The 26,822-nt window shown below is 35.0% G+C and overlaps 2 protein-coding genes across 2 annotated transcripts in view; both read right to left on the bottom strand.

Annotated features, from left to right (window-relative positions):
- LOC145260245 (uncharacterized) overlaps window positions 1-6,122 on the bottom strand; it is a 42,649-nt gene extending 36,527 nt beyond the window's left edge. The window contains exon 1 of the mRNA XM_080118071.1: window positions 5,792-6,122. Within this exon, the coding sequence (XP_079974197.1) occupies window positions 5,792-6,018 (227 nt within the window). The 5' untranslated portion in view covers window positions 6,019-6,122. The remainder of the gene's footprint in view (window positions 1-5,791) is intronic.
- LOC145260244 (solute carrier family 22 member 7-like) overlaps window positions 6,064-26,822 on the bottom strand; it is a 33,233-nt gene continuing 12,474 nt past the window's right edge. The window contains exons 2-4 of the mRNA XM_080118070.1: window positions 24,289-24,494; window positions 13,881-14,111; window positions 6,064-6,078 (exon numbers count right to left, since the gene is read on the bottom strand). Of these exons, the coding sequence (XP_079974196.1) occupies window positions 6,064-6,078; window positions 13,881-14,111; window positions 24,289-24,494 (452 nt within the window). The remainder of the gene's footprint in view (window positions 6,079-13,880; window positions 14,112-24,288; window positions 24,495-26,822) is intronic.

Below are 26,822 nucleotides of genomic sequence, written 5' to 3'. Positions count from 1 at the left end.
AATCGCAATATCTTCCTATATGGGGTATTCTGTTAGCACAAATATCCACCCATCTGATCCGATCCCAGGTATTCTCCTAGGAAACATCTATTACATCCAATCCCAGGCAACGTCGGGTATTTTGCTAGTACATATATTCACCTTTCTTATACAATCCCCGGCAATGCTGGGTATTATGCTAGTACAAATATCCAGCTATATATATAATATACGAAAAATATATACTACGCATTTTTTTTTTTACTTGGTCTTTTGACTAAGATTAAAGTGTAGCATCTGTTCTTAGAATTCAAGTGGTGTCATATTTCGCCCCAACCCCCACTAAAAAACATAACCTCCCAATATTAAGAATGGCTTTCTGAATAATGTTTTTATTTCAGAATTTTGAATCAGAAGTTTAGCGTGTGTGATGTTTGGAATATGACATCTTGTACTAATTTAATATACGAAAAATATATAATTTTGCTGGCCTTTTGGTCAAGATCAAAGTGTAGTATCTGTTCCGACAGATACTGCAAGCTATGACTAGCAAAGACCAGATGTGGGGGCAACCCCACATGCCTGACCTTTAACCAGCTCCCATTTCCCACCTCTCGGGAGCTGGTCCCCTTTTTCCCTTCCCCCTCCCTTCACTCCTCACATTAAAAATCGGCCTTGTGCCTAATTTGCTCGGTGGGGGAGCAAATAAATACCATCTGTTCTTCGGATGCTGCACTTCATTTTCTTGTTCTCTTTCGGTGGAGGAGAAATCCTTCACGACTGAGACAATTTTTATTTTTGTACCTTTTCTCCACGTTAAAAAACGACCCTGGTGTCTAACTCTGTCCCGTGGGGAGGCATAGTAAATAGGTATAAAAGAATGTACTTGGCCTTCGGGACAAGATCAAAGTGTAGTATCTGTCCCGGCAGATGCTGCAAGCTATGACTAGCTATGACTAGCAAAGACCAGATGTGGGGGCAACCCCACATGCTTGACCATTAACCAGCTCCCATTTCCCACCTCTCGGGAGCTGGTCCCTTTTTCCCTTCCCCCTCCCTTCACTCCTCACATTAAAAATCGGCCTTGTGCCTAATTTGCTCGGTGGGGGAGCAAATAAATACCATCTGTTCCGGCAGATACTGCAGCTATGACTAGCTATGACTAGCAAAGACCAGATGTGGGGGCAACCCCACATGTCTGACCTTTAACCAGCTCCCATTTCCCACCTCTCGGGAGCTGGTCCCCTTTTCCCTTCCCCCTCCCTTCACTCCTCACATTAAAAATTGGCCTTGTGTCTAATTTGCTCGGTGGGGGAGCAAATAAATACCATCTATTTTTACTTGGCCTTTGGCTAAGATCAAAGTGTAGTATCTGTTCTTAGAATTAAAGCGGTTTCATCTTTCTCCCCTCCCCACCCCCAATAAGAAAATAAGGAGGAGGTCATGCTTTGCATGTCAATCTTTAGAGAAACAAAATGCTGATTAACTCATGCCTCCCATCTTCCTCCCTCTCTATAGAATTAGGTGGTAGTGTTACTAATATAAAAAAGAAAATGGCCGTTTTTGTTTTGTTTTGTTGTGCAAACAGGCATCGTGGCATCGATAGCCTCAAGCCAAATATTTTTAAGCGTAATATTTTTATTTACTTATCATTTTTGCGTATTATTTTTGGTTTAAATCTCGGATTTTACTCATTTTAATTGCTATTAACTTTGATAACGTTGTCATAGCGTAGATTGTATGAGTGTTACATTTTTTTTACCGATGACAACAATGTTTTTATATACAGACTGCCAGTACAGCTTGCTGACGTCAAGATCACGTGACATGACTCAGCGAGTTTTAAATACAAGGTAACCCAAAATAAACGGGTCCCGTGTACACTTTATGTAGAAGAGTTGGGGGGCCCGTTTTGGGGGGCACTTATAAATCGATTAAAAAATATTTAATGTTTAACATAAAAATGTCACTTTTTGCCCCCCCCCCTGCAGAAAATTGGTCAGCTGACCCACTTCTGATGGTCCTTTTGGGCCAATTTTTCGATATTTGTCGTCCGGATGGTGGGGCTTTCATATGAGACCAAGTTTATGAATTTTTGTTCTTTCTGTCAAAAGTTTTTAGCAGACATCCAAACATACACACATACATACATACATACATACATACATACATACATACATACATACATTTTCGCTTTTATATATATGGATAGACTAGCGGGGGTACCCGGCGTTGCCCGGGTGTTTGTAGGTGTGGGTGGTGTTAAATAAAAAAAACCCGGGGGGGGTAGGATCGAACCTGAAGCCCTGAGGCAAAGTTTGAAAATAAAATCGGCCAGCCAGAATGAGTTAGTGAAAGATGTTTGAATTCATTTAAGAATGAAATTGACAAGTGACGGCCGGAAGTCGTCGAGCATTACGACGACGACTACAACGATGACGACAACAACGTAGGTTTGTTTGTTATAAGCGAAGTAAAAAAAAGAAAACAACGTTAACACTTAAGCAGGGAAAAAACACAAAAAAACTAACGGAAGGCAAACAAACGATGAAAACAGAAAAAACGAACACGTGAAAAATGGCTTAAATAAGCCTGTTTCGATATTAAAATTTAAAAAATCGGTTGGTACCCGGGTGTTTTTGGGTGTCGCTAAGAATAAGCGAAGTAAAAAAAAATAAATAAAAGCAGAAAAACGAACGTTACGTGAAAAATGGCTTCAATAACACTGGTTCAATATTTAAATTTAAAAAAGCGAAAAAAAAAAACATCTCACACCACGATTCGAACCCAAAACGTTTCGATAATGAACTAAGGCCTTAACCAAATGAGCTAATTTGTTCGGTTTTTCAACTATTTAAAGTAAATCAGGTCACGACGTCATCTGACGCATGCGTAGAATCGGTCATTGTCACAAGAGGACCGTTTTTGTTGACTGTGGAAAATTGTCGATTTTGAGGTGAAAAAGTTAACGTTTTTGGCCAATTTTTCGATATTTTTCAAGCAAAGGATGGAGCTTCAATGTGATACCGAGTTTGTGAATTTTCGTCGCATCTGTTGAAAGTTTTTAGCAGACATCCAAACATACATACATACATACATACATACATATATTTTCGCTTTTATATATATATACTAGCGAGGGGTACCCGGCGTTGCCTGGGTGTTTTTCGGGGTATGTGAAAAAAACCCGAAAATGTGAAAAAAAAACAGGTTCCCGTGAAAAAAAAAACCAAAGCCTTCACGACGCGCAGTTGGAAAATAGTAGTGTTTAAAAAAAACAGGTGCGCATTTTTGATTGACGTGACGGCGATAGGTATTCAGCAGTTATCATTTTGTGCGGGACAGTTTTGAATGAGGTGAATAAATCGGTTTGTTTGTTTTTAAAAACCCGCTCCCTGTTTATTAGGAGGAGCGAAATGAAAGCTACAGTCTTATATGACGAAGTCGACATTGAACAAACGTTACTTAGCTCTCTTGAGATAACTGGCTTTCGGCCTGTTGTATTTATTTGCTCCCCCACCGAGCAAATTAGGCACAAGGCCAATTTTTAATGTGAGGAGTCAAGGGAAGGGGAAGGGAAAATGGGGACCAGCTCCCGAGAGGAGGGAAATGGGAGCTGGTTAAAGGTCAAGCATGTGGGGTTGCCCCCACATCTGGTCTTTGCTAGTCATAGCTAGTCATAGCTAGTCATAGCTTGCAGCATCTGTCGGAACAGATACTACACTTTGATCATGTCACCCGGGCCCCGGAGGGCGCGCGGGCAAGTGGCTTTCAGCCTGTGATTAGAGTCGAGTTTCGCTTTTTTTATACCGAAAACCGAATGTAATGCGTGCCGATGCGGGAAATGTGGAATAATTCACGTTTGAAAGTCAATAAAATTAAATAGACAGGCGAGCTCCGTGGGTAACTCTGAGATATTACAATTTATAGATGATATAAAAAGTTTTAAGAAGTTGTGAACCGAGCAAGCGCTTCTCTGAAAGAAGCCTTTTGTGGACATTGAGGAAAAGCGTACATACATACATACATACATACATTTTCGCTTTTATATATATAAATTATAGAAGACTGAGAGAGACGCGAAGAGACGTATAATGAACAGTTCTTTAAACACACAGGGGAGATTCATCATCGATGAGAGGATACAGTCAACACTTTGAGAGACGTTTCATATAGTGTTCATTATTCAAAATGATGGGACAGCGTACTGTTATATAACAAAAGAAGACAACACATTACCTTGGTTGAAATGACGAACGAAGACAAAGACTTACATAACAATATAAAGATGTTTATTTCCAGCTGGAGATGGGAATGATGAGAATTCGATGCCTGGCAAAATTATTACATTGTCTCGTCATCTCCCTCTTCGCTTTCTAAAGGAGCTTAGACTAACTCTCTCTCTCCAACTCAACTCGAACTGAATTCTGTCTTGCTCGCTGTCTGCCTGAATTGAACTAGCTTCGAACCGTAACTTAACTGTATATATTGATTCTATATTTCTTTGTGACATCAGAACGTGGCCAAACATGTGCATGGGATTCATAAGGACATTGGATACGTTTTCGGACTGTGTTCTGGCGACACAAAAGACATTTCTTAATTTCATTGTTCCGTTATTCCTCTGACCGAACATTGTTGTATAGTTATTTCTAACTACAATGGATAATTCATTGCATTCCTGGAATCGTATCTAAATAAAAATATGTATTGATTTTAACTTTTGATAACTACGTTCGATTCCAGCATTCTCCTTTAATAAATATTATTTTCGATCTTAATTACTTCGTTTCTAACTAAAAACCGTGACATGCATATAAATTGTTTAAAAATAACGTAAGATAAATGTACAAAATTTATAACGATTTTTTCAATTTTGATCAATTTTTTACCCCTTAAAAACTATTTTAACCCTTAAAAACTATTTAACCCTTAAAAACTGTTTTAACCCTTAAAAACTATTTTAACCGTCTAAAGACCCATAAAAAACGGTCCATAAAAATCCAATTATCTGAGGCTCCTACTGCCGTTCTGAGACTTTTTGTTTCAGAAGAGATAGTGTTCGAAAATATGGAGACAAGCAGATAGACAGACAGACAAACATAGTACTTTTATATATTAGACTAGCGGGGGGGGGTCCCGACTTTGCTAGGTCGTAAAATACGCTTAAATAAGATATTTTATTTTCTCCAGATTTTGTATATAGAGTTGTGATTTCCAAAGTAAAAAAAAGTATTTAGGTGCAATCAGCTAGAATCGAAACCGAAACTGTAGAATTCAAAGCTGGTGACATCACCGCCGTACCAACGTGACACGCACATAGGCGAATTAAAAATAAAAATAAAATATAAACAAGATGAATGTACAAACTGTATAACGATTTTTTTTTCAATTTTGACGCATTCATGACCCCTTAAAACAATTTTAATCGGCTAAAGATCCATAAAAGAACGATCCGTAAAAAATCCTATCATTTGAGGCCCCTAGCACCGCTCTGCGACTTTTAGTTTTGGAAGAGATAGAGTTTGAAAATACGGAGACAGACAGACAGACACATAGATTTTTATATATTAGATTTATATTAATGCGAATGTCGCTGAAAGATTTTTTCCTCATTACTTTTACGGAAAATGTAGAGTTGTCAGTTGAATAATTACTAAAAATTTTCAATGAAATCGGTTAATTCTCTAATTTTTTTTTGGGGGGGGGGGTCGGAGGTTCTAAAGATATGGCCTTTTTTCACATTTCAAATTCCTTGCTTCTAGTTAAATTTAGAAGAACCTCGTACGAATGACGCATAATGGATACTTACAAGAAGTCAAGAATGAAAATGATTGGCGTCACAGCAGCATAAAGGCAATAAATTCTCCAACTATAATTACTAAGGAGATAAGCAACCGAAGCGGGAACAGCCATGGAAATACTCCACAGGGTGGAAAAGATAGCAGTCATAAATGAGCACTTGTCGGTAGAGAAGAGTTCACAGATCGCCGTCACACCACTGATCAAATAACCCTGAAAATACACAAAGTAAATCATTTACACAATAGTTGTTAGCTTAAGCAAAAATTGAGCAAACAAATATCACTTGCTGCATTGCTTTTTGAATCAAAGAAAAACAAGAATCAAAAACACAATTTCAGAAAACAATTGCCCTTTAATCAACAAATGATTGACAACTTCAACTGAGCCTTACTCTCTACTTCCCTTCGTTTATTATATTACTGCAATTTTCTTGAATATTACCGGCGCTACAAGGTCACAACAATATATTACTGAAATAAAGGGGTATTTTATGAGTATTAAGACATTAATATGAAGACATAAATTGGATGAAAACGATTCTGTAGATAATATTAATTACTTATTGTATAAATAAAACAAATTATTTGGAAATAAAGAGTTCTAATTAACTGTTTGTTGCTTAGCGAACCTCTATAAATGTTTTCCCAATTGTTGTCTCATTATGAATAACTTTGTAACACAGAATAGCAAGAATAAAAACAAAGACAGCAACTGCAGAATAAAAAACGAAAACAATCGCCCTTTAGTCAAAATATGATTGAGTTCCACCGAATCTTCATATAATCTTCGCAGAAACCAATTATTTTCCTCTTGCCGTTGCAAAAACTTTCATTTCTTCCTCCATGTGCCTATCGTCAACGGAATTTCTATGGGTTTCTTTCCGAGAACTCTCGCATCTGTGGGACATCTTATGAACATATTGCATCCCTAAAAAGTTACACCATGGTCATGTAATATCAACAGATATGTTCATAGACCGTCCTTATGAATCATATACTTTAATGCATTCAGCGCACTTATTATACATTTTCAGTGTGTTCATGGTATGCGTGTGTGTAGCTTAGAATTTAGAGGAAGAAAGATAGAGAGAATGAGAAATATATACAGGGTGGGCCAAAATAAGGGTCCTATCTTTAAATTTGAATAACTTCCACAAAATAAAAGTTAAACTCACCAAACTTTGTGTGTGTGTAGACTGCCCCTTCCGAGATTTTTTTGAAATAAACAAAACACATTTTGGCCGAAAAACATTTCTTAAAACTTACATGAATTTATGAATTTTTTAAAAATAGGACCCTTATTTTGGCCCACCCTGTATATATATAGAGAGAGATTAATTTCATCAACTCTTTGTCTTGTAAACAATTATTTCTCTTTTTTCAAATGGGTTCGCACTTCTCTCCAGTTTTTGCCCTTTTCAGTCCTAGCAGTGCGCTCTTCCATTTGAATGTCTTGGCTTAAGATTCGAGTTAGATTTATCAGCTTTTTCAGTTTCGTTTTGCTTTTTACGAATAGTGTCATGTCGTTCACATACATGACATGCTTTATTATTTGTTCTGTATCTGTAGTTTTTTCTTTTACTCACGTTCACCCCAACCAAAGCACATCGCCACTTGGATGTAAGGGGCTATGATTTAGGACAATACTTAGTGAAGATTAACAAGATGTTACTTGTAAACTTTTGCATATCGGTACAGTCAGGGAAACAGGTATTAGCAAGGGAATTCCAAAGTCTAGCTGTTCGAGGGTAGAAACTATTAGAGTAGAAGGCTTTAGGGACCTCAGCAGTGAAGAGGTGTGATTTTGTTCCTAAGCGGGTTTGTTGAGGATATGTACGTCGAGGGGACACAACTACAATTAGTTCATCAGAACACATTCCATCAAAATACTTGTAAATCAAGTGTAACATAGCGCGGATGCGCGTATATAAATGCATACGAAGTGATCTCACTGAGAAAGAAAAAGGACTATATAAAAAAGAGAAAAATGACGATTAGTAAAGATGAGATAACGTTCAAGATCTCGTGAGAGACGTGGATAACGTTCGCGATCACATGCTAGGCATGAAGGACGCTCGAGAAGATGATCACGTGGGTGGCGTCATGGTCGTAACAACGAGGAAATAAATGTCGTTGCACAAAACAAATACCGAGTTGGAGTTCTTTTCTATTCTTTGTCTTAATTTCTTTTGCATCTGAAACTACATACAACGTGTGTTGGTCCGCAAAAACAAAAAAACAAAACAAAACAAAAAAAAAGCCCAGAAGATTCCTTTGGCTCTGTATTGACGAAATCCTTTTTTATAAGAGGGGTAAAAATGAAGAAAAGAAAGAAAAAAGTTACCACGAAACCATGAAAAGGAGGGAGAAAGAACTGACCAAAACAGAGGGGAACTTGAGAAAATAGAATTTTGTAAGCCAGATTATAAGTAATATTTTAGGTTTTTTTTTTCTTTTTTTTTTTTTTACTGAAGAATTTCTTCTGTTTATCGGTCATATTAGTTGCTAAAGCGTGTTTTGTGGGGACCATGGGTTAACAGAATGTTATCTTTGATGTTGGACAGGGGTTCTAGCACTATGATTCAGTTATTTAATATTACCGATTATCAGTTAACGAAACAAATAGCTTATTAGGTTTTAAGTAAAACGTTCGAATTAAACATTTGGAACTCATTTATATTGTAATTTGGTATTCGAGCTGTTCAAAGATCGATTCTCGGCTGAGAATACTAAGGGTCACCAGTTTTATTTTACGATTACTAAAGTTTTAAAGTTTGGGGGAAAAAACTTGGAGGTTTTATAAGACTAGAATAAATGTTTAACCTATTATAATGCGAAAAAATACAAAATACAAAAAAAAAATACAATGTATAATGTGTTTAGTAAGAACTAAAAAAATCTCTATTTCTATAAAAAAAAATAAAAATAGCAATGATTTTTCTAGGTCATTTTTAACTGACTATTCACCCGGCGATTGTTGGATATAATAGGTGCAAATAAGACATTTTGTTTGGATTTGACTTTTGATAAGAGATTAAAAAAAAAAAAAAAAAAAAAAAGACGCGTCGAATTCTTAGCAAGAGCCATACTAAGTGACATAAATAATTGATTTTTTTATTTGTAAGTTTTGACCCATGTCTGGTGCTTTTATTTTTCGGTATTTTGTTACTTGGGTTCCTATAAATCTAATACCGAGCACAGAAATATTAATATTTAAAGTCCTCTTTAATTTTAGAACTAATGAAAAGTGAGATTAAGCAAGTGCCATAACCCCCCTCTCCTTAACAGGCTTATTTTTTATAAGAAATAGAGAATGTAGATTATGATGAATTTGTCCGTAAACAGTCCGAAAGTTGTCGACGGAATTCAGACAACGAATCAAATTTCCTGAGTATTGGGACATAACCTAGCCGTCATAAGTTAGTGAATGGACTTTTGGGATCGGTTCACAAATAAAAAAGCTTTGAAAATAGCGGCAATAAGATTAGTAAGTGAATAAAAGGGTGTTCATAGGACTACCGAAGATAAATAATAAAGGTTAACCCCAGTATTGCGGAGTAAAGTGAAAATGCAATAATTGTTGTGCAAAATGTTGATATCCGATTAATTCAGGGGCACTGCTTATGTCTCTGGCACCTTTAGGTTAGGTATCAACCGTAATTGTCTCGTAAAATCTCGCCAATATGGAGCTGAGCAGTTAAGAGACAAAATGGGCCATAATTGTCTTAAGTAATCTCGTCAAAAATGGCTGAACACTCAAGTAACATAAAGGGGCCGAAGACTAAAACAAAAGGTTAGACTAACTAGTATTGTCTCAAATAATCTCGCTATATGGAGCTGGGCAACTAAGAGACATAAGTTGTAATACTAGACAAGAGGTTATACAAACTAGTTTAGTCAAAGAATTTCGGAGAGAAATAGTTATATAACTGATGTGATAGTTAAAAGGGATTTGAAGAGTGTTTAAGAAAATGAGAAAAGAATAGATAATGTACTCGCACAACGAAAAGGTAACAAACGAACCTGGCTATACAATGAACATATGCCATTAAAACTGTCGACAAGCATTAAACTGACTTTATTGCTAAAATAAAAATATCCCGTTTTAGTTTAGTGAAATTAAAGACGCAATACAAGCAAACATCAAAGACTATCCAATGTCACGTGAATTTTGTCTTGCTTCGATTTACCTGGCTTTGTTATCTATTGTTGACATTTAAAATATTAATTTTGAATAACGGAGCTGAATCGTTTCGGCACTTATTCAGTAAAATGTCTGACCCCCCCCCCAACATTCTCACTATTGAAGCAGTTTTTTTGTCATTTTCAACGTATTAAAATGTTGTCTTTATATATTTAGAGAAATACGATGAAATTCCTTTACTTTTTTCGATAAAATAAAAATAATACAAATAAAAGAAAAGGAAGGAATTTCTAACAAAAAAGGTAAAATGAAGGGGACATTTTATTTGGATTGATTTGTTCATGTTTTTGTAAACTTGAGTTTTTTGTTGTTGTTGTTTTTTTATCTTTTTATTTTACCTCGGAGAAGGGTCTAAATTCTTATGAAGAATTTTTCTCAGCATGTGAAGGAGTGTAACGTATGTAAATGTATGTGAAGTGACCTCACTGGGGAAGAAAAAAGACTATATAAAAAGAGAAAGAGAACAATCAGGAGATACAAGATAATGTTTTAGATCTCGCGATAGACGTGCATACCTTTCACAATCACGTGCGAGGCATGAATGACGCCCGAGAAGAAGATCACGTAGCTAACGTCACAAACGTAATAACGAGGAAATGAATGTTGTACAAAACAAAACGCGAGTTAGAGTTATTTCCTAATCTTTGTCGTAATCTCCTTTGCGACTGAAACTGCATACAACGTGTGTTAGTCCGTGGACAACGTTACACAGGAACAGAGATGTGACGTTGCGGCGATGGGACAAGGGGTTGGGATTAGTTGACAAAGCAGGACCTATTAGATTGGGGACTCTTATTTGGACCCTAACCAAGAGGGAGAGACCAGCGGTAGATGGACCAGCCCAGATGCGGTAACAATGCTCCATGCATGGGCGAATTGTAGTTTTGTAGAGTACAAGATACTCTCAGGTGTGAGTAATCTTCTAGCACGAGAGAGAGAGAACTTACCTTCTTTGCAGCAGCCTTCGCAATGTCTTCAATGTATTTATTCCAGTTCACATTTCCTGTGAATATTAAGCCGAGAGGTTTCAATAAAGAATTCTCAGGTACGGTGTTATTTGTCATGGATATTGATGATTGGGAAATCTTTTTGTAATTGTTAAAGGAGAGCAGCTTAGTCCTACTAGCATTAAATGTTGCCATCGATTTACATGGACGGCATAAAAAACCGGCCCAAGTAAAACACTAGGCAGAACACCACTCAAAGAAGTAGGTGACTTCGAATATCTTGGCACCCACATCGCATCCACCGAAAAAGACGTCCACGTCAGAATAGCCAAGACTTGGAGTACACTTAATCAGCTGAAAATTATATGGAAATCTGCCCTCTCGGAACAGATATAAAAAAAAACTGTTTTAGAGTCGTAGTGAAGACGGTGCTGCTTTACGGTTCACTAATATGGTGGACTCTCAGTAAAAAACAAAAACAAAAACAACTTGAAAGTAAGTTAGATGGAACTTACATTAGAATGCTCCGGGCAGTGTTAAACTTAAACTTGAAAACACACCCAACCATTAGACGTCTGTATGGTCGGTTACTCAGGATCTCTCTTGTAATAAGAGAAAGAACATGATATGCTGGACATTGCTACAGAAGAAAATATGAGGTCGTCAGTGATGTGGGACTATATGATCCTAAACACAGAACCATTAAAGTAGGAAGACCTGTCAAGATGTATACAAAATTATTGACAGGAGACACTGCTTACAACTTGAAGATCTTCCCAAGGCCATGGAAGATAGAGACCTGTGGAGGAAAAAAATGAATTTGGTCTGAACAACCCACCCGATACGATCATATTTATGATTCATGACCCTATTTCACAACGGTCTGAAGGTGATTTTCTAAGGATTCTGCCATTGTCTTAGATTTGTATGCATCCATTCTGCGTTCGTGCACGTTATAGAACGCTGTATCATCAGCAAATATACGCATCTCGGATACAATGATATCATGGAGGTCTTAATGAATATCAGGAATAATAGTGGTCCAGGGATTGAACCCCGAGACACGCCCGCATTAATGTTATGCTGTTTAGATGAACGTCCATCAATGACAATTTGGATAGTCTTATTGTCTAAGAAGGATCTAATAATATTTAGTATTCGTCCAGTTGTACCGTAGTATTTAATGTTCATTACCAGACCTTCATGCCAGACATTGCAAAAAAGGCATTGGATATATCAAGGGTTACAACCCTGGTTTCGTTTGCCTTAATCAGTGCATGGTATATGCGTTCTCAGATGACCGTTAAAATATCTGAAGTAGAACGATGTTGCCTAAATCCATACTGTCTGTCAGAGAGAATGTTAGCTTTTGCGAGGTGGTGGACTCATACATGATTGATCAATGTCTCAAAGGTTTTAGCAAAGAGGGGAAGAAGATTGATAGGGCAATAATTGTTAGCATTTTCACCAGAATTCTTGCACATTGGTACCACAGAGGCCATCTTGTAGTTATTAAGGAAGCAAGATTCAGCGATGCATTTGTTGTATAATTTGGAAAGTACGGGGCTAGCTCAGCTGAGCATTTCTTTAGCAAGATGAGGTCAAGCCCACTTCTCCCCTAACCAGACTTCCCCGAAATCCATTTTTCATAGATACCCAGCCGTTAATTAAACTTCCATTTTAATTTTCCACTAATGACTATACAACCATAAGCAAGGAAGATCACTCTAAGAACTTGAGACAGAACAGAACTCCATTCATCTAGATGCAAAGGGAGATAACACATATTTCTCGGTCCTTCTTTACTTTTTTTCATTCTGTCTACCCTATTTCCCACACCAGTCAGCTACTCGGGCCCTTCTCAAGTGTTTATGGCATGAAATGAAACTGCATCCAATAATGAGGCCCCAATTTGGGAGTTTGGGGAGTATGGATCAACACATTAATTACCACTCCCCCTTCCAGCACTCAATACATAGGATTAATTATAAAAAAAAACTATTTGTTTACAAAATATATGCATACAAAAAAGGCAAATGTATACATTTATAAAGTTGAGTTATTTGTCACACTGACATTGGTATTAAAAGCCCACTTTTTCTATTTTAAAAGTGAATACAACTTTCTTATATACTTAGTCGTGATTACACCAGCGACTTCAAAAAGATAACTAATTTGCATATTCCTTTAAAAGCGAACTTTTATTAATTCACTGTTCGCTCCCCCCCTGTTTTCGTATTGAATAACTAATTTCATTTTACTATTACGCACAGTTCTATTTTCTACATTGTGAATGATTGCACATCATTTGAAATTGCATTTGTTACTTCTTGGTCTAAAGACTTGAAACTTGATATATGGGGTATTCTGATATGGGAGACAAATTCGATTTGGTTTTTATCCGAAAAAAACAAAAATAGCTGCTAAGGGGGCAAAATTGAAAAATTGTAACTTGACAAGCATAGTTCGACATAATATGTATGCTCTATGCATGCGTAAATATACATCTATAAATATTATGCATTAATTATGAATTAATGCATATTACATATGCATTAATTCATCAAGTTTTTGTGAGCATGTGTCGTTAGATAGTAGCGAATAACGCTAGATCTTCGATTCTAGCAGATAGCTAGCAAATCATATTTCTTTAAAAGCTTTTAAAATCGCTACTGTGTGTTGGGCACAATATAATAATCAATAGATAATTGGCCCTATAATAATAATAATAATAATAATAATAATAATAATAATAATAATAATAATAATAAATACGAAATCTGCATAAATTAAAATATCATATTTAAGCACGGCCTGCCAGTGAATCTCCAAACTAATCCCATAAAAGCATATGTACATTTTTGGCATTAAAATTACCCGACGATGTTCGACATGCTGTTAAACCCAACATTCAATCAACCTTCCTAATGTATTATTTCGACTTACTTCTTCAAAGAGTCCAGACAATATTCTTCCAAGAACGAAAATCCAATATTCTGATGAGAAGGTGCATATAAGTGCGGACAACATAAGAAAGAATCCACACGTGATGTGCATCGGGCGTCGTCCAATTTTTTCTGTGAGAATCGGAAAGATGAAAGCGCTGGCAATTTGTCCAATGATAAAACAGGTCTGTGACAGTTCGGCCAAACCATTTTTGCTACATACCAAATCCCACTGAAAATTCAACAGAAAACAAAATACAAGCCAAAAAATAAATAAATAAATAAATAAATAAAAATAACAAAAGAAACACACAAAAAAGCAATAACAAAAAACAATATATATAATAATATATATATATATATATATATATATATATATTGTTTATTGTATCACGAAACAACGATTAAAAGGTACAAGGAAACAAAGTCTTTCAAAAACAGAAAGAACAAAGAAAGAAAGTCTTTCTAAAACAGAAACGGGCAAGGCTGTAAAAAGTCTATAACTGCCAGGGAATACAGATCTTTGGAAAGAGCATCCCTTGCACATAGGAAGAAAAGTTCTCCAGAGCTTGTTGCTGAACTTAGAGAGGATGCAAACAAAAACATATCAGCTCGAGCGGTGAGAAGAAGATTGTTAGAAGCGGGATTTAAAAGATGCAAAGCAAGGAAGAGATCACATTTGACCAACAAGAAAAAAGCGACTGAAATTTGCAAAAAAAAAAAAATTGGACACATGATGATTGGGACAAAATTGTTTGACCAGACGAAAGTAACTTTGAGGTAAGTTAGCAGCTTTTATTTCATAAACTTTGAAAGAAACAATTGAAATTTTTATGTGAATACACATCCATAACATCTATTCAAAAATTGTAGCAAATTCTCGTTTTTTTTTTTCCATCAGATTTTTGGCATCCCTGGAACGGTTTCTGTTTGCTGTAGGGAAGGGGAGGCATTTCATCCTAATTTTGTGGTTCCAAATGTCAGATTTGAAGGCGGAAGCGTAATGGTTTGGGGCTGTATGGCTTCTTCAGGCACTGGACTGTTGTACACATGTGAGGGCAGAATGAACTCCACAATTTATACTAACATGCTGGACCAGGTTTACCAAACCTCTTTGATTAAATATTTAATAACATTCCAAGTAAATTAATCTTCCAAGAAGACAATGCTTCATGCCATACGTCAAAACTTTCAATGGGTTGGTTTAAGAAAAAAAGGATTACAGTGATGAAGTGCCCCCCTACCCACAATCCCCAGGCCTATATCCCATTGAAACTTTGTAATCTAGGGTAAATAGTGAGCATGCACAAATTTTATGTATTTATGTATTTATGTATAATGTGCGTTTGTGTGCGTGTATATGTGCATAACTGTATATGTATTTGTGTATAATGTGTGTTTGTGTGCGTGTATATGTGCATAACTGTATATGTATTTGTGCATGTGTGTTTGTGTGCGTATATATGTACATAACTGTATATGTATTTGTGCATAATGTGTGTTTGTGTGCATAAATGTATATGTATTTGTGTATAGTATGTGTTTGTCTGCGTGTATATTAGCACACGTGTTAATATATTTGTTGCAATATTTTTGACTCGTAATGAGGGTAGATATTTGATTGCTCCCCACCAGAGCAATGTGTGACACAAGGTCAAGAAAATGGGAGATAGGCAAGCTCCCCTAAAGGAGGGGCGCTCTTGCCTCAACAAAAATTGCCTGGGCATCTCCGTCGGCATTCTCCGGTCGGGGAGCTTCAGGCGACAAGTAATAAACTTGCTCCACCTGAAAGCTGGGTGGCAAAGCCTGGGAAGGTTGACCTCCTGGGTGATATCCAAGTGGTGTACCTCAGTCCGACAGGTACAGGGCCGGTTCCCCCCCCCCACACCTGTCGGGCTAAGTGTCAAGAACGGAGCCTTGACAAGTGGTCTACTAAGTCTCCCTACAGTCGAAGCCACTCGTCACGAGTAATGGGGGTATAGTCTCTCAGAGTTGGGAGATTCTATTTATAAATGCTGCTGCTAGGAACTGACAAATCAAATTAATTCATGTTCTGCTATCAACCAATCAAAAATTAGAATTGCTCCGTAAAAATTAAACCTTTATTAGCAACCTTGCACATATATTTTTCGTGTCAACACGAGAAGGATCTTTTTCTCTTTGGCTACAAAATTGGGAAGCCTGATACCTTTACAAAACAGCTGTCCACTGAGAATTCGTCATCTCCAGGACTTGTACAGAATAACTACCCATCGGAAACTTTTCTGAAACAAGATGTGTATGATGTGTGTTTATGTGCGTGTATGGAGTGTGTATGGTGTGTTTATGTGTGTGTATATGTGTACACGTGTATATGTATTTGTGTATAATGTGTGTTTGAGTGCGTGTATATGTGCACAACTGTATATGTAGTTGTGTATCATGTGTGTTTGTGAGTGTGTTTATATGCAAACTGTATATATGCTTGTGTATTGTGTGTTTGTGTTTGCGCATATGTGCATTTGTGTATGGAGTGTGTTTATGTGCGTGCATATGTGACCACTTCTATATGTATTTGTGTATGATGTGTATTTGTGTGCGTGTATATGTGCACACTTCTATATGTATATGTGCCTAATGTGTGTTTGTATGCATATATATGTGAACCCTTTTATATGTATTTTGTATGATGTGTGATTGTATGTGTATATAGGGGCACATTTGTATACGTGTTTGTGTATGATGTGTGTTTGTGTGCGTTTATATATGCACACCTGTACATGTATTTGTGAACGACATGTATTTGTGTCCGTGGATATCTGCACACTTGTATATGTATTTGTGTATCATGTGTGTTTGTATGCATGCATATATGCACACAAGTATATGTTTTTTTTGTATGATGTGTGTTTTTTGTGCATATATATTTGATCACCAGTGTAAGTATTCGTCTAAAATATGTGTTTGTGAGTGTGTTTATATGTAAACTTGTATATGTTTGTGTATTGTGTGTTTGTGTGCGCGCATATGTGCACACCCGCAAATGTATTTGTGTATGGAGTGTGTTTGTGTGCGTGTATATGTTCACATGTGTGTCTGTATTTGTGTATGATGTGTTTTTGTGGGCGCGTAGATGTGTATACTTGTATATGTATTAGTCTATAATGTGTGTTTGTTTACGTATGTATGTGCATTTTTATATATGTATTTGTATATAATCTGTGCTTGTGTATGTGTATATGTGCCTACTTGCATATGTATTTGTCTATAATGTGTGTTTGTGTACATATATATGTGGATAATTGCATGTGCATTTGTGTATAAAGTGTGTTTGTGTCCTTATATATGTCACCACTTATATATGCATTTGCGTATAAAGATTTTGTGTGCATGCGTATATGCACACTTGTATATGATTTCTGTAGAATGTATGTTTGTGTACGTGTATATGTGAACTAAATTGTATATGTATTTGTGTCTGATATGTTTTTGTAAACATGTATATAAGAACATTAGTATATCATTTGTGCATGAAGTGTATTAGTGTGCGTGTATATGCATTTTTTCATAATGTTTTTTGTGTGCATGTATATGTGCAAATATGCAAATCTATTTGTGTATGATGTGTGTTAGTGTGCGTGTATATACGCACACTTGTATATGTATTTATGTGTAATTTGTGTTTGTATGTGTGTTCATCTGCACAACTGTATATGCATATGGTGTGTATTTGTGTGTGTTAATATGTGCACACCTGCATATGTATTAGTGTATGATATGTGTTTTTGTGTGTGTATATGTGCACACTTTTATATGTAATTGTGTATGATAAGTTTGCGTGCGTTTACATGTGAACGCCTTTATATATATTGATGTATGATGTGTTTTTGTGCGTGTAAATATGCACGCCTGTATATGTATTTGTGTATGGTATGATTTTGTGTGCGTGTATATTTGAAAACTTGTGTATGTATTTGTGCAAAATGTGCGTTTATGTGCCTGGATATATGCACACTTTTATATGTATTTGTGTGTAAGGTGTGTTTGTGTGCATGTATATTTTCACACTTTTATATGTATTTGAGTAGATATATGTTAGGTAGCCGTGTATGTTTTAAACCTTGTATATGTATTGGTGTATTATGTATGTTGGTGTGCATGTATATGTGCATAACTATATATTGTTAGCACACATTTATATTTATTTATGCAGTATATGTATTTGTGTGAGTGTATATGTGCACACTATTATATGTATTTGTCTACGCTGTGTGTTTGACTGCATGTATATATGCACACCTCTATAAGTATTTGTGCTTGATGTGTGTTTTTGTACTTTTATATGTGCAGACCTGTAAATGTGTGTGTATATGATGTGTGTTTGTGTGCGTTTATATATTCACACTTGTATATTTATTGAGGGTGATGTGTGTTTGTGTGCTTGAATATGTGAACACTTGCATATGTATTTTTGAATGATATACGTTTGTGTGCGTGTACATATATACACTTCTATATGTGTTTGTGTATAATGTTTGTTTGTGTGCGTGTAAACTTACACGCATATATTATTGTAATTGTCTATTATGTGTGTTTGTGTGCGTGTATATCCACACACATTTGATTATGTATTTGTATATAATGTGTGCTTGTGTGCATGTATATGTGAATAACTGTATTTGTATTTGTGTAATGTGTGTGTTTGTGTGCGTGTATATGTGTATATACTTGTGAATGTATGTTAGTATGCTTGTATATATGAACACTTGCATATGTATTAGTTAATAATGTATGTTTCTATGTGTGTATATTGCACACTTTTATATGTATTTGTGTATATGTGTTTGAATGCGTGTATATATTTACACCTCTTCAAGTATTTGTGCATGATTTGTGTTTGTGTGCATGCATACGTTTACACTTGTATATGTATGTGTGTATAATGTGTTTTTGTTTCTGTGTATATGCGTACAATTATATATGTATTTGTGTATAATGTGTGTTAATGTGCGTATAGATATTCAAATTGGAATGTGAATTTTTGTATAATGGGTGTTTGTGTGCATGTATATGTGTACACTTGTATATGTAATTGTCTATGATGTATGTAAGAAAAAAATTCCCCTTTCGAATGGTAAACATGACAGATCGATTCAAAGCATGCTAGATGATGGAGCGGAAGTTGGATAGCATGCTTTTAATCGATCTGTCACGTCTACCATTTGAAAGGGGAATTTTTTCCGAAATTAATAATGGATATTGTCGCAGACATAACAAGTAAGACATGTGTATTTAATACAATTGAATAAATACATGTATATATATAGACATATGTGTATGTACTTATTGATTTGTAAATTGCCACTTGTTTCGTCCTCTTTCACCAACAACGACTATATTTCATTCTTCGCATTGTGATAGGCTTCTAAATCTCTACTACACACACACACAAACACACACACAAACACACACACACACACACACACACACACACACACACACATATATATATATATATATATATATATATATATATATATATATATATATATATCATCAACGTTTCGAGTTAGTTTCTCTTTCAAAGAAGTTGAAGTATTTATTTCAGTCCAATGATCCAAACAGCCGAATCGGCCAACATGGAAACCGTTGGAAAAAGATATGATCCCATTTGATGTTTTTACATCCCAACATTTATAAAGTATATCGATTTCAAAGATACTCATGGATAGATGATCACATGTATACACATTTCATAAAGAGACGCATTTAAACACTCATCTCTTCCCTACGACGATATAACATACGACGTCTTGGTGCCGTTTCTATACACATATCATATAGATGACTGTGATGCGTATATACAAACGTATATACACTCAATACATCTATATGGACCCACACAACGCAACATATACGCTCTAATGTGTCATATACAATCTTTCGTATTATACGCAACACCCGACAAGATCCCCCTTCGCAACACAACAAAAAATGCTGATATATATATATATATATATATATATATATATATATATATATATATGAATAAATTTTCAATAGCATGCTTTTAGAGATAGATAGATAGATAGATAGATAGATAGATAGATTGGAAATAAGAGCTGTCCCTTTCAAGACAAATTGAATAGGAAAATTACCATTTTCCATATTGAAAAAAATGTTTCCTTCAACAAAGCATAAGATCAAATTAGTAATAACAGACTCTTACTTAAAGGACATTGCGAATAAGGAAACAGCAATAGCAGAGAGATGGCGGTGGCCAAGTGATTAACATCGAGGGCTGACAACCTGGGTGTTCAAACCCAGTTCGTTCCTCAGAAATAATTTCACTTAGAGACGTTGGAAACCTTCAGTGATCTGTCTTTTAAGTGCCCGATACCCTTCTAGAAATAATTCTTACTAGAAAGTATGGGAAGGATTAACCGGAATCGGAAAAATCGGAATTGTTGGGGTATCGGAATCGGAAAAATCGGAGCTTAATTTCCGATTCTAAAACGATTTTTTAGATTTTTTCCTTGATGAACACAAAATTATATATATTATTCCTTAATTGGAATTCATTTTTGAGATGAGCATTATATATATTAATTTATTTTTATTATTATGGACTATTATTCTCATCTTTATTAGTTGTTGTTTTTTCATCTTTATTGGTTGTTGTTTTCACGACGTTTCGGCCAACTATTCCTCTAGCCTTCGTCAGGTGGTAACCGCGACGGATAAGAACTTCGAATCTCCTAACTGCATTCTCAGCCATCTGTAGTTGTTGTCGTCTTACCACGTTTTTCGCCAAGTAAACCTCTGGCTGGCTTTGGGTAGGATTGAAATAATAATAAACACAAAATTAGTTCGCTTCTCGTCGCAGCAGGGCTGTATTAATTTTTTTAAATTACATTTTAGACTTCATATTAGAAATTGTTTACTTACAACATGATAGTAACGCCCCTTTGTACACCTTTCGCATATATTCGCTAAACGTTGATATTAAAATATTTAAAATGCTCTGGACAACCTTTTTCAAATTCGTTGGCGCCGTCTGGACACTGTCCGTGTCTTTCATCGGCTTCTTCTGAAATGATTAATATTTATATTACTTCTTGACTGTTCTGTCTTCAGACCGGGCTCTTTTTAACAAGGAAACATACTTTAAGAGCACCGGTGCCCTGTGCCTCTTTTTCATTCATCTCTGTGCAGGGTTTTTTTTTTTTATATATAGTTTTCTTTCTTATTTCTTCCCTTCCTGATTTTTCTTTAATGGAAAACTTAGCCGTTTAGGCATTCCAAATAAAAAAAAGAAAAGGAAAAATTTCATATTGTTATCCTTCGAGAACTCCGGGCTCCCGCGCGATCTCGTCCTAGTCTCGTTTTGCGATTCTGTCCTTCCTCCTCTTTAACCGCGGAATTCGAAACGATACGTACGGACTTTACTCGACTCCATGAACTAGGCTTTCCCCGTTCTAAGCCATGAGGTACGTTCAGAACATCCCATTATTCCTTTACCTGCCTATTCCTTCTATGAAGAACTTGAAACCCTATTCCTGTTTAATTAATCTAGTGTGTGACTTCTATATTCGATTTGTAGAAATTCTAATTTATTCTCTCCTTCTTCGCTCGCACAGAACTTATATCTTTTCTCAGACTTCTATTTCTATTTTTTATTTCGTGGGCGTTTATGCGCCATACTAGAATAGCAACCTTCGTAGAAAAAGAGACATAACTGTTCCATACTTTCACCCAACGATTTAATAAAAAAGACATTTTCTAACCGCTCCATACTTTCGCCTAACAATTTCATAAAAAAGAAAAAAGGACACCTTCCAACGACCTCATACTTTCACCTAACAATTTAATGGAGAAAAGACACTTTTCTAACTGTTACGGACTTTCACCTAACAGTTGATTGAAAAAGATAAGATATCCCAGAATCTGTTAATTTGGAAGCCTGTCCAAAACATAATTACTTTCATGCATTATTTCCTTTTGTTTAATTATGTTTTCTCCTTTTAACTATTTGTTTTGTTTTTGTTTCAGATTTTTTTTACCTAATTAATAAAGCGTTTTCAACGTAATAGTTGTTTTCGTTGTGTTAATTTGAGTTTATCTGTCTGCCCAATGCACGCTTTCTGACGTTTGACTGCTGGACGGTATTGTAGGTACCTGAAAGCAAGATTCTGAGGAATAACTGCCGCGAGTTCCAGAACATTGACTTTAGACACAAGTGAGATGTATAGATGAAAATCTTTAGAAGCTTTCCGATTAAAAAGGAAATTATGTCTACATTTAAACTTAGACCCCTTCTCTCCAAAGAGAATGAGATTTGGGCATTTATTACTGTAACTAACAGTATTTATATATTTATTTTACTTATTTTATTTATTTATATTTTCTTTACACTCGCGCAAAGGAATCTAAACAACCAAATCTGTATAATTGCAAGAAAAAAAATTAACATTTCTTTATAGAGGGAAGGCACAGAATACCAAATGCGAATGAGATTTGTCTTAAAATATTCAATCAATTACAAGGAAAAAATTAAAGAAAATATTTAGAAAGATCTACTCTTGTAATATACGCTCCCCTCCCAAATGTATTTTTACGTTTTGAAAAACATGTGGACATTAAACGGTAAGGGGGGGTACACTAATTTGAACACTTTTTAAAAGCACCGATTCTTTAATTAAATGTTAAGAAATTTTAAAAGAATTGGAATCGGTACTTGTATCGGGATCGAGAAATTAAAACAGAATCTGTAATCGTACCGGAATCGGGGAAAAAATTATGGAATCGTTCCATCACTACTAGGAAAATAGGAAAACAAATGCCAAGAAAATCATCAGCATAAATGATGCAACAACAGCAACAACAATAATAATAGCTAAAATCCCTTTAAGCCCGCTGATATATCTCCAGTGAACACAATCACCCAGAAAGTAAACTCACATATTTACACACACACACACACGCACGCGCGCGCATACACACGACGCAATTTTGAAACGAACTTTCTGACGCTTTTGTCTACTTCTTATTAAAGAACTTTAAAACTTCAATTAACTTGGGCCTTTCAAAGTATATTTTACATTTCTGTAAAATTGTTGATATAAATATATTTTGTTGATTAATTCATGGTTTCTCGTTTTAATCCCCAAATCCCTATTTTTGAGTTAGCACTTGCTAATTGGTGACCCATTCAAACCATTCGTGTTTTTATCCAGTTTTTTCATTCGTCAATTGCAGTACATGTACATTAATTCTTAGCGTTGTTATTAGTAAAAAAACAAGTAACAACAAATGTTTTTTTTTGTTGTTTTTTTTTTCAAATTTAGCATTATAGTGATAATTTGACAGAATTTAAATTTAAGCTAGATTAGTGCTATTTAAAGGGGTCCCAAAAAATTTCACTGACCTGGTGACCCTAAAAGATCCTATGTTGACCCCACATGATCCTCCCCCACATCAACAGGTAGATACCAACAGATTTTTTTACAAGCGAGTCACCACTTATCAAGGCCTGAAGGTCACTCGAGGATAAGGGCTAATGAGTATGAGGTGGAAGTGAAACAACAGCTTAATAGTAGATAGTGATGGAAATTGAGTAGAATTTCATTTTTTTTATTTATTTGATTATTCAACAAGAACTTGTTTACATTGGACTTGCCTTCAGGTGGAAAGCAGACCGGGGTACAGAGTTCCACAGGCGGGAAGTTCTAAAAATAAAACTTTTTTTTTTATAAAATTTGCATTTAGCTTTAGGTTACGGAGAGGGTCTGGGGGATCGCCGGGACACAATGAGACAATCCCGGGAATACAGTGATCTGTATTCATGATGCCTGGAATGCGTTAATATTACGTCAATCGGCCAGGAAGGCTACCCGATATTAAAATGGGTTAGACCAAAACTAGCAAAAGAACAATAATGAAAGCTGACGAAAATAAAGTAATCAGATCAACTGGCACGGTAACTCTGACCCAGAGAGTTTGTGAAACAATAAACAAAGCGGGGGGAAAAGGTTATCAGATCAAAGCGTCATAAATTAAAAAAAAAGAAGAGAGGAAAGGCAGCTGGGAGAGACACAAGTAACAAATACAGGTCGACACAGAGTTCTGCAACTCACCTTCTCCACTAAACCTCCACCGCGCCCCGCGCCCCGGTATTCGTTGTCACTTTTATTTTGATATGTAAATAAACAAATCTATAGTGAAATCATAAAAAGTGTCTCGTATTTATTTTAAAACTAAAATAACTATTCGTTTATGCGGCCAAGAGAAACTTGATGATCACAGCACATTTATATATGTAACATTTAGACCCAGATAGAGTGGGGGAAATTGTTGACATTGGTCGTAGCTAGACGAGTGTTTGTTGTGAATGTTTTGCAGAGAGAAGCTATAGGTTGAAACTGCGTTACCTGAGAAATGATAGACCTCTCTTTGGAAGGTGTGTATTCGTAACCGTTAATACAGTTAAGCGAGTCGACCAACGAAGCGTTCTCAGCCTCGTTATAAACTTTGATGTTACACGTTTCGTATGTCACGTGGTCGATGCTGGTGTACGTCGTAAAATTCTCCAGTTGGACATCGGTCAAGTTTTTACACTTGAAATCTGTATGTGAACCTAGAAAGGAGAAACAAACAAACGGAAAAAATATACAAAAAAAATATATATATATATATACTAGTCTAAAATAAATACAGGATTATTATAATCAGTGGCGGCTCGTGCATGGAGCTGTGGGACTGCAGCACCCCCAAGTTATTTCTACACAATATTAATGATAAAATTAAAAATAATACGTTTGTTTATTATTATTATTATTATTATTATTATTATTATTATTATTATTATTATTATTATTATTATTTTATTTTTTCTTTATAATAAATAATCATTATAAAATCATTAACTTTAATGTCGGTATCTCCAAATTCATATAATAACAAAAATAAAACTTGCTTGGAGCTGTGAAATTCACAGTTACACTTTCTTAATGAAATTCTCTTGTACGCATGCGCGGATTAGACGCTTTAGGCAGCCGATAAAAGCCGCTTGAAGAACTGTCGCTTGGCGCCGTTCCGTGTCGTGAAATTCGTTGTTTGCTTAGAGTGTGCGCCTGTATAGATATGATAACATATTTATTGAAAAAAAAGGAGGTTTACTTATATTTTTTTAAATCATTACTAAAATCTGCACATAACGTGTTCTTGTACATAAAATATTGTGCTATTTTTTTTTTAATACGCACACTTTTAGCGTTGCGATTTAAGTCGGTAGCAGACAGAAATATATAATATGCAGAAACTGTTTATTTTTATTTATTAAAAGTATTCGGGAATTTAGCAGTGAAGCTAACACGCGGCCAAGAGTAAAAACCAAATATACAATAAATAAATTTTACCATAAAAATAAAGTTACTTTTCCATCTACCTGCCTTTTTGTTTGTTTCTTTAAAGTAGTTTTAAATGCTATTTATTTTGCAACAACTAAACTTTACAAAAACAACTGTTTACATTTTTTCCTAGAAGCAAAAAAGCGAAGAAACAGTTTATGTTGAAAATATATTTTAGTTAGAAATCTTTTTAGCGTGTATGTTTTAGATATAAAAAAATTAGCATTTATTTGCCTCCGACAAGGACAATGTTAGAAGTTTTACACTTTGAAAAATGGATTTTTTACACAAGATTTTTTAATTAAAATGTGTTTGTAAGTAAAAAAACACAGTTTTTTTTATAATTATGCATTTTTAAACTTTACATTGAATTTGTTAGTAGATGGGTCAGATAATACGCATTAAAAAAAAGTAATTAGAAATCCTTCTGGACTGAGACAATTTTAATTTTTTGTTTTTTGGGGAAGAAAGCTACATTAAAATTCGATGTTTTATAATGCTTATATATGACATCCTATTTTCTTATAATAAATCTCCACTTTATGTCGATCTTTACCGGCATGGGAAGGTCAGCAAATAGCCAAGTTTGTTCTTTTTATATAAAAAGCAAGTTGTTAAAAGATTTGTAAATAAAATTTTGTATCTTTAAATATTTTTGTTTGTTTGCTCACTATATATAAATGTAAAGTTTTTTATTTTGCATTTTATTTACAAATACGTTTTGTTATAAATACATCTTTAAAAATAAATTTTGTAAATAAAACTGTTATTAAATAAAACGCTATTTTCAAATAGTAAACTCCTAAATTAACCCTCGTAGGGAGGCAGATAAATTTCAAAGTTTTTGTTTTTTGTTTTTATAAAAAATAAGTTATTTTTAAAAATGTTTTTCGTTTGTTTGCAAAAAAAAAAAAACGCAAACTTTTATTTAATCTGAAAAGTTTAAAAGGAATAAATATATATATTATTTTTATTCTGTAAAGTGTACATAATTTTTAAAAATCTTTTTAATAAAAATTTTTTTTGCGTATTATACATTTCTGATTGATTATTTGTCTTCGTTATATATTTGAATATTTATTTGAATGTTTGTTTATTATTTGATTAAATATTTATTTATATATTCGAATTCCTTTACACGATATTAAAAAAATACGTAAAATTTTTGAAGCAGCACCCCCACTAATCTCAGGCACGAGCCGCCACTGATTATAATTTTTTTTTTCAATAATGTATTTGTTTTCTTTACTTTTATCTTCTTGCCAAGCAAACATATATATATTGACTCGGGGTCATTGGGGACACTAAATGAGAAGACAATACACCCAAATACATGACATACGTTTTATTCACATATTGACCAACGAACCGAAGACAAGTAACATAACATTATGACCATTCATAAACTTCTATCAAGAAGAAGCAATCACACACACACACACACACACACACACACACACACACACACACACACACACACACACACACACACACCACACACATACACACACACACACACACACATATATATATATATATATATATATATATATATA

Source organism: Euprymna scolopes, chromosome 36, assembly GCF_053919585.1.
Source record: "Euprymna scolopes isolate OS-2025 chromosome 36, ASM5391958v1, whole genome shotgun sequence".
Classification (NCBI taxonomy): Eukaryota; Metazoa; Mollusca; class Cephalopoda; order Sepiida; family Sepiolidae; genus Euprymna; species Euprymna scolopes.
Note: the sequence above shows the minus strand (reverse complement) of the source record. Positions and strands in the feature narration are given on the sequence as shown.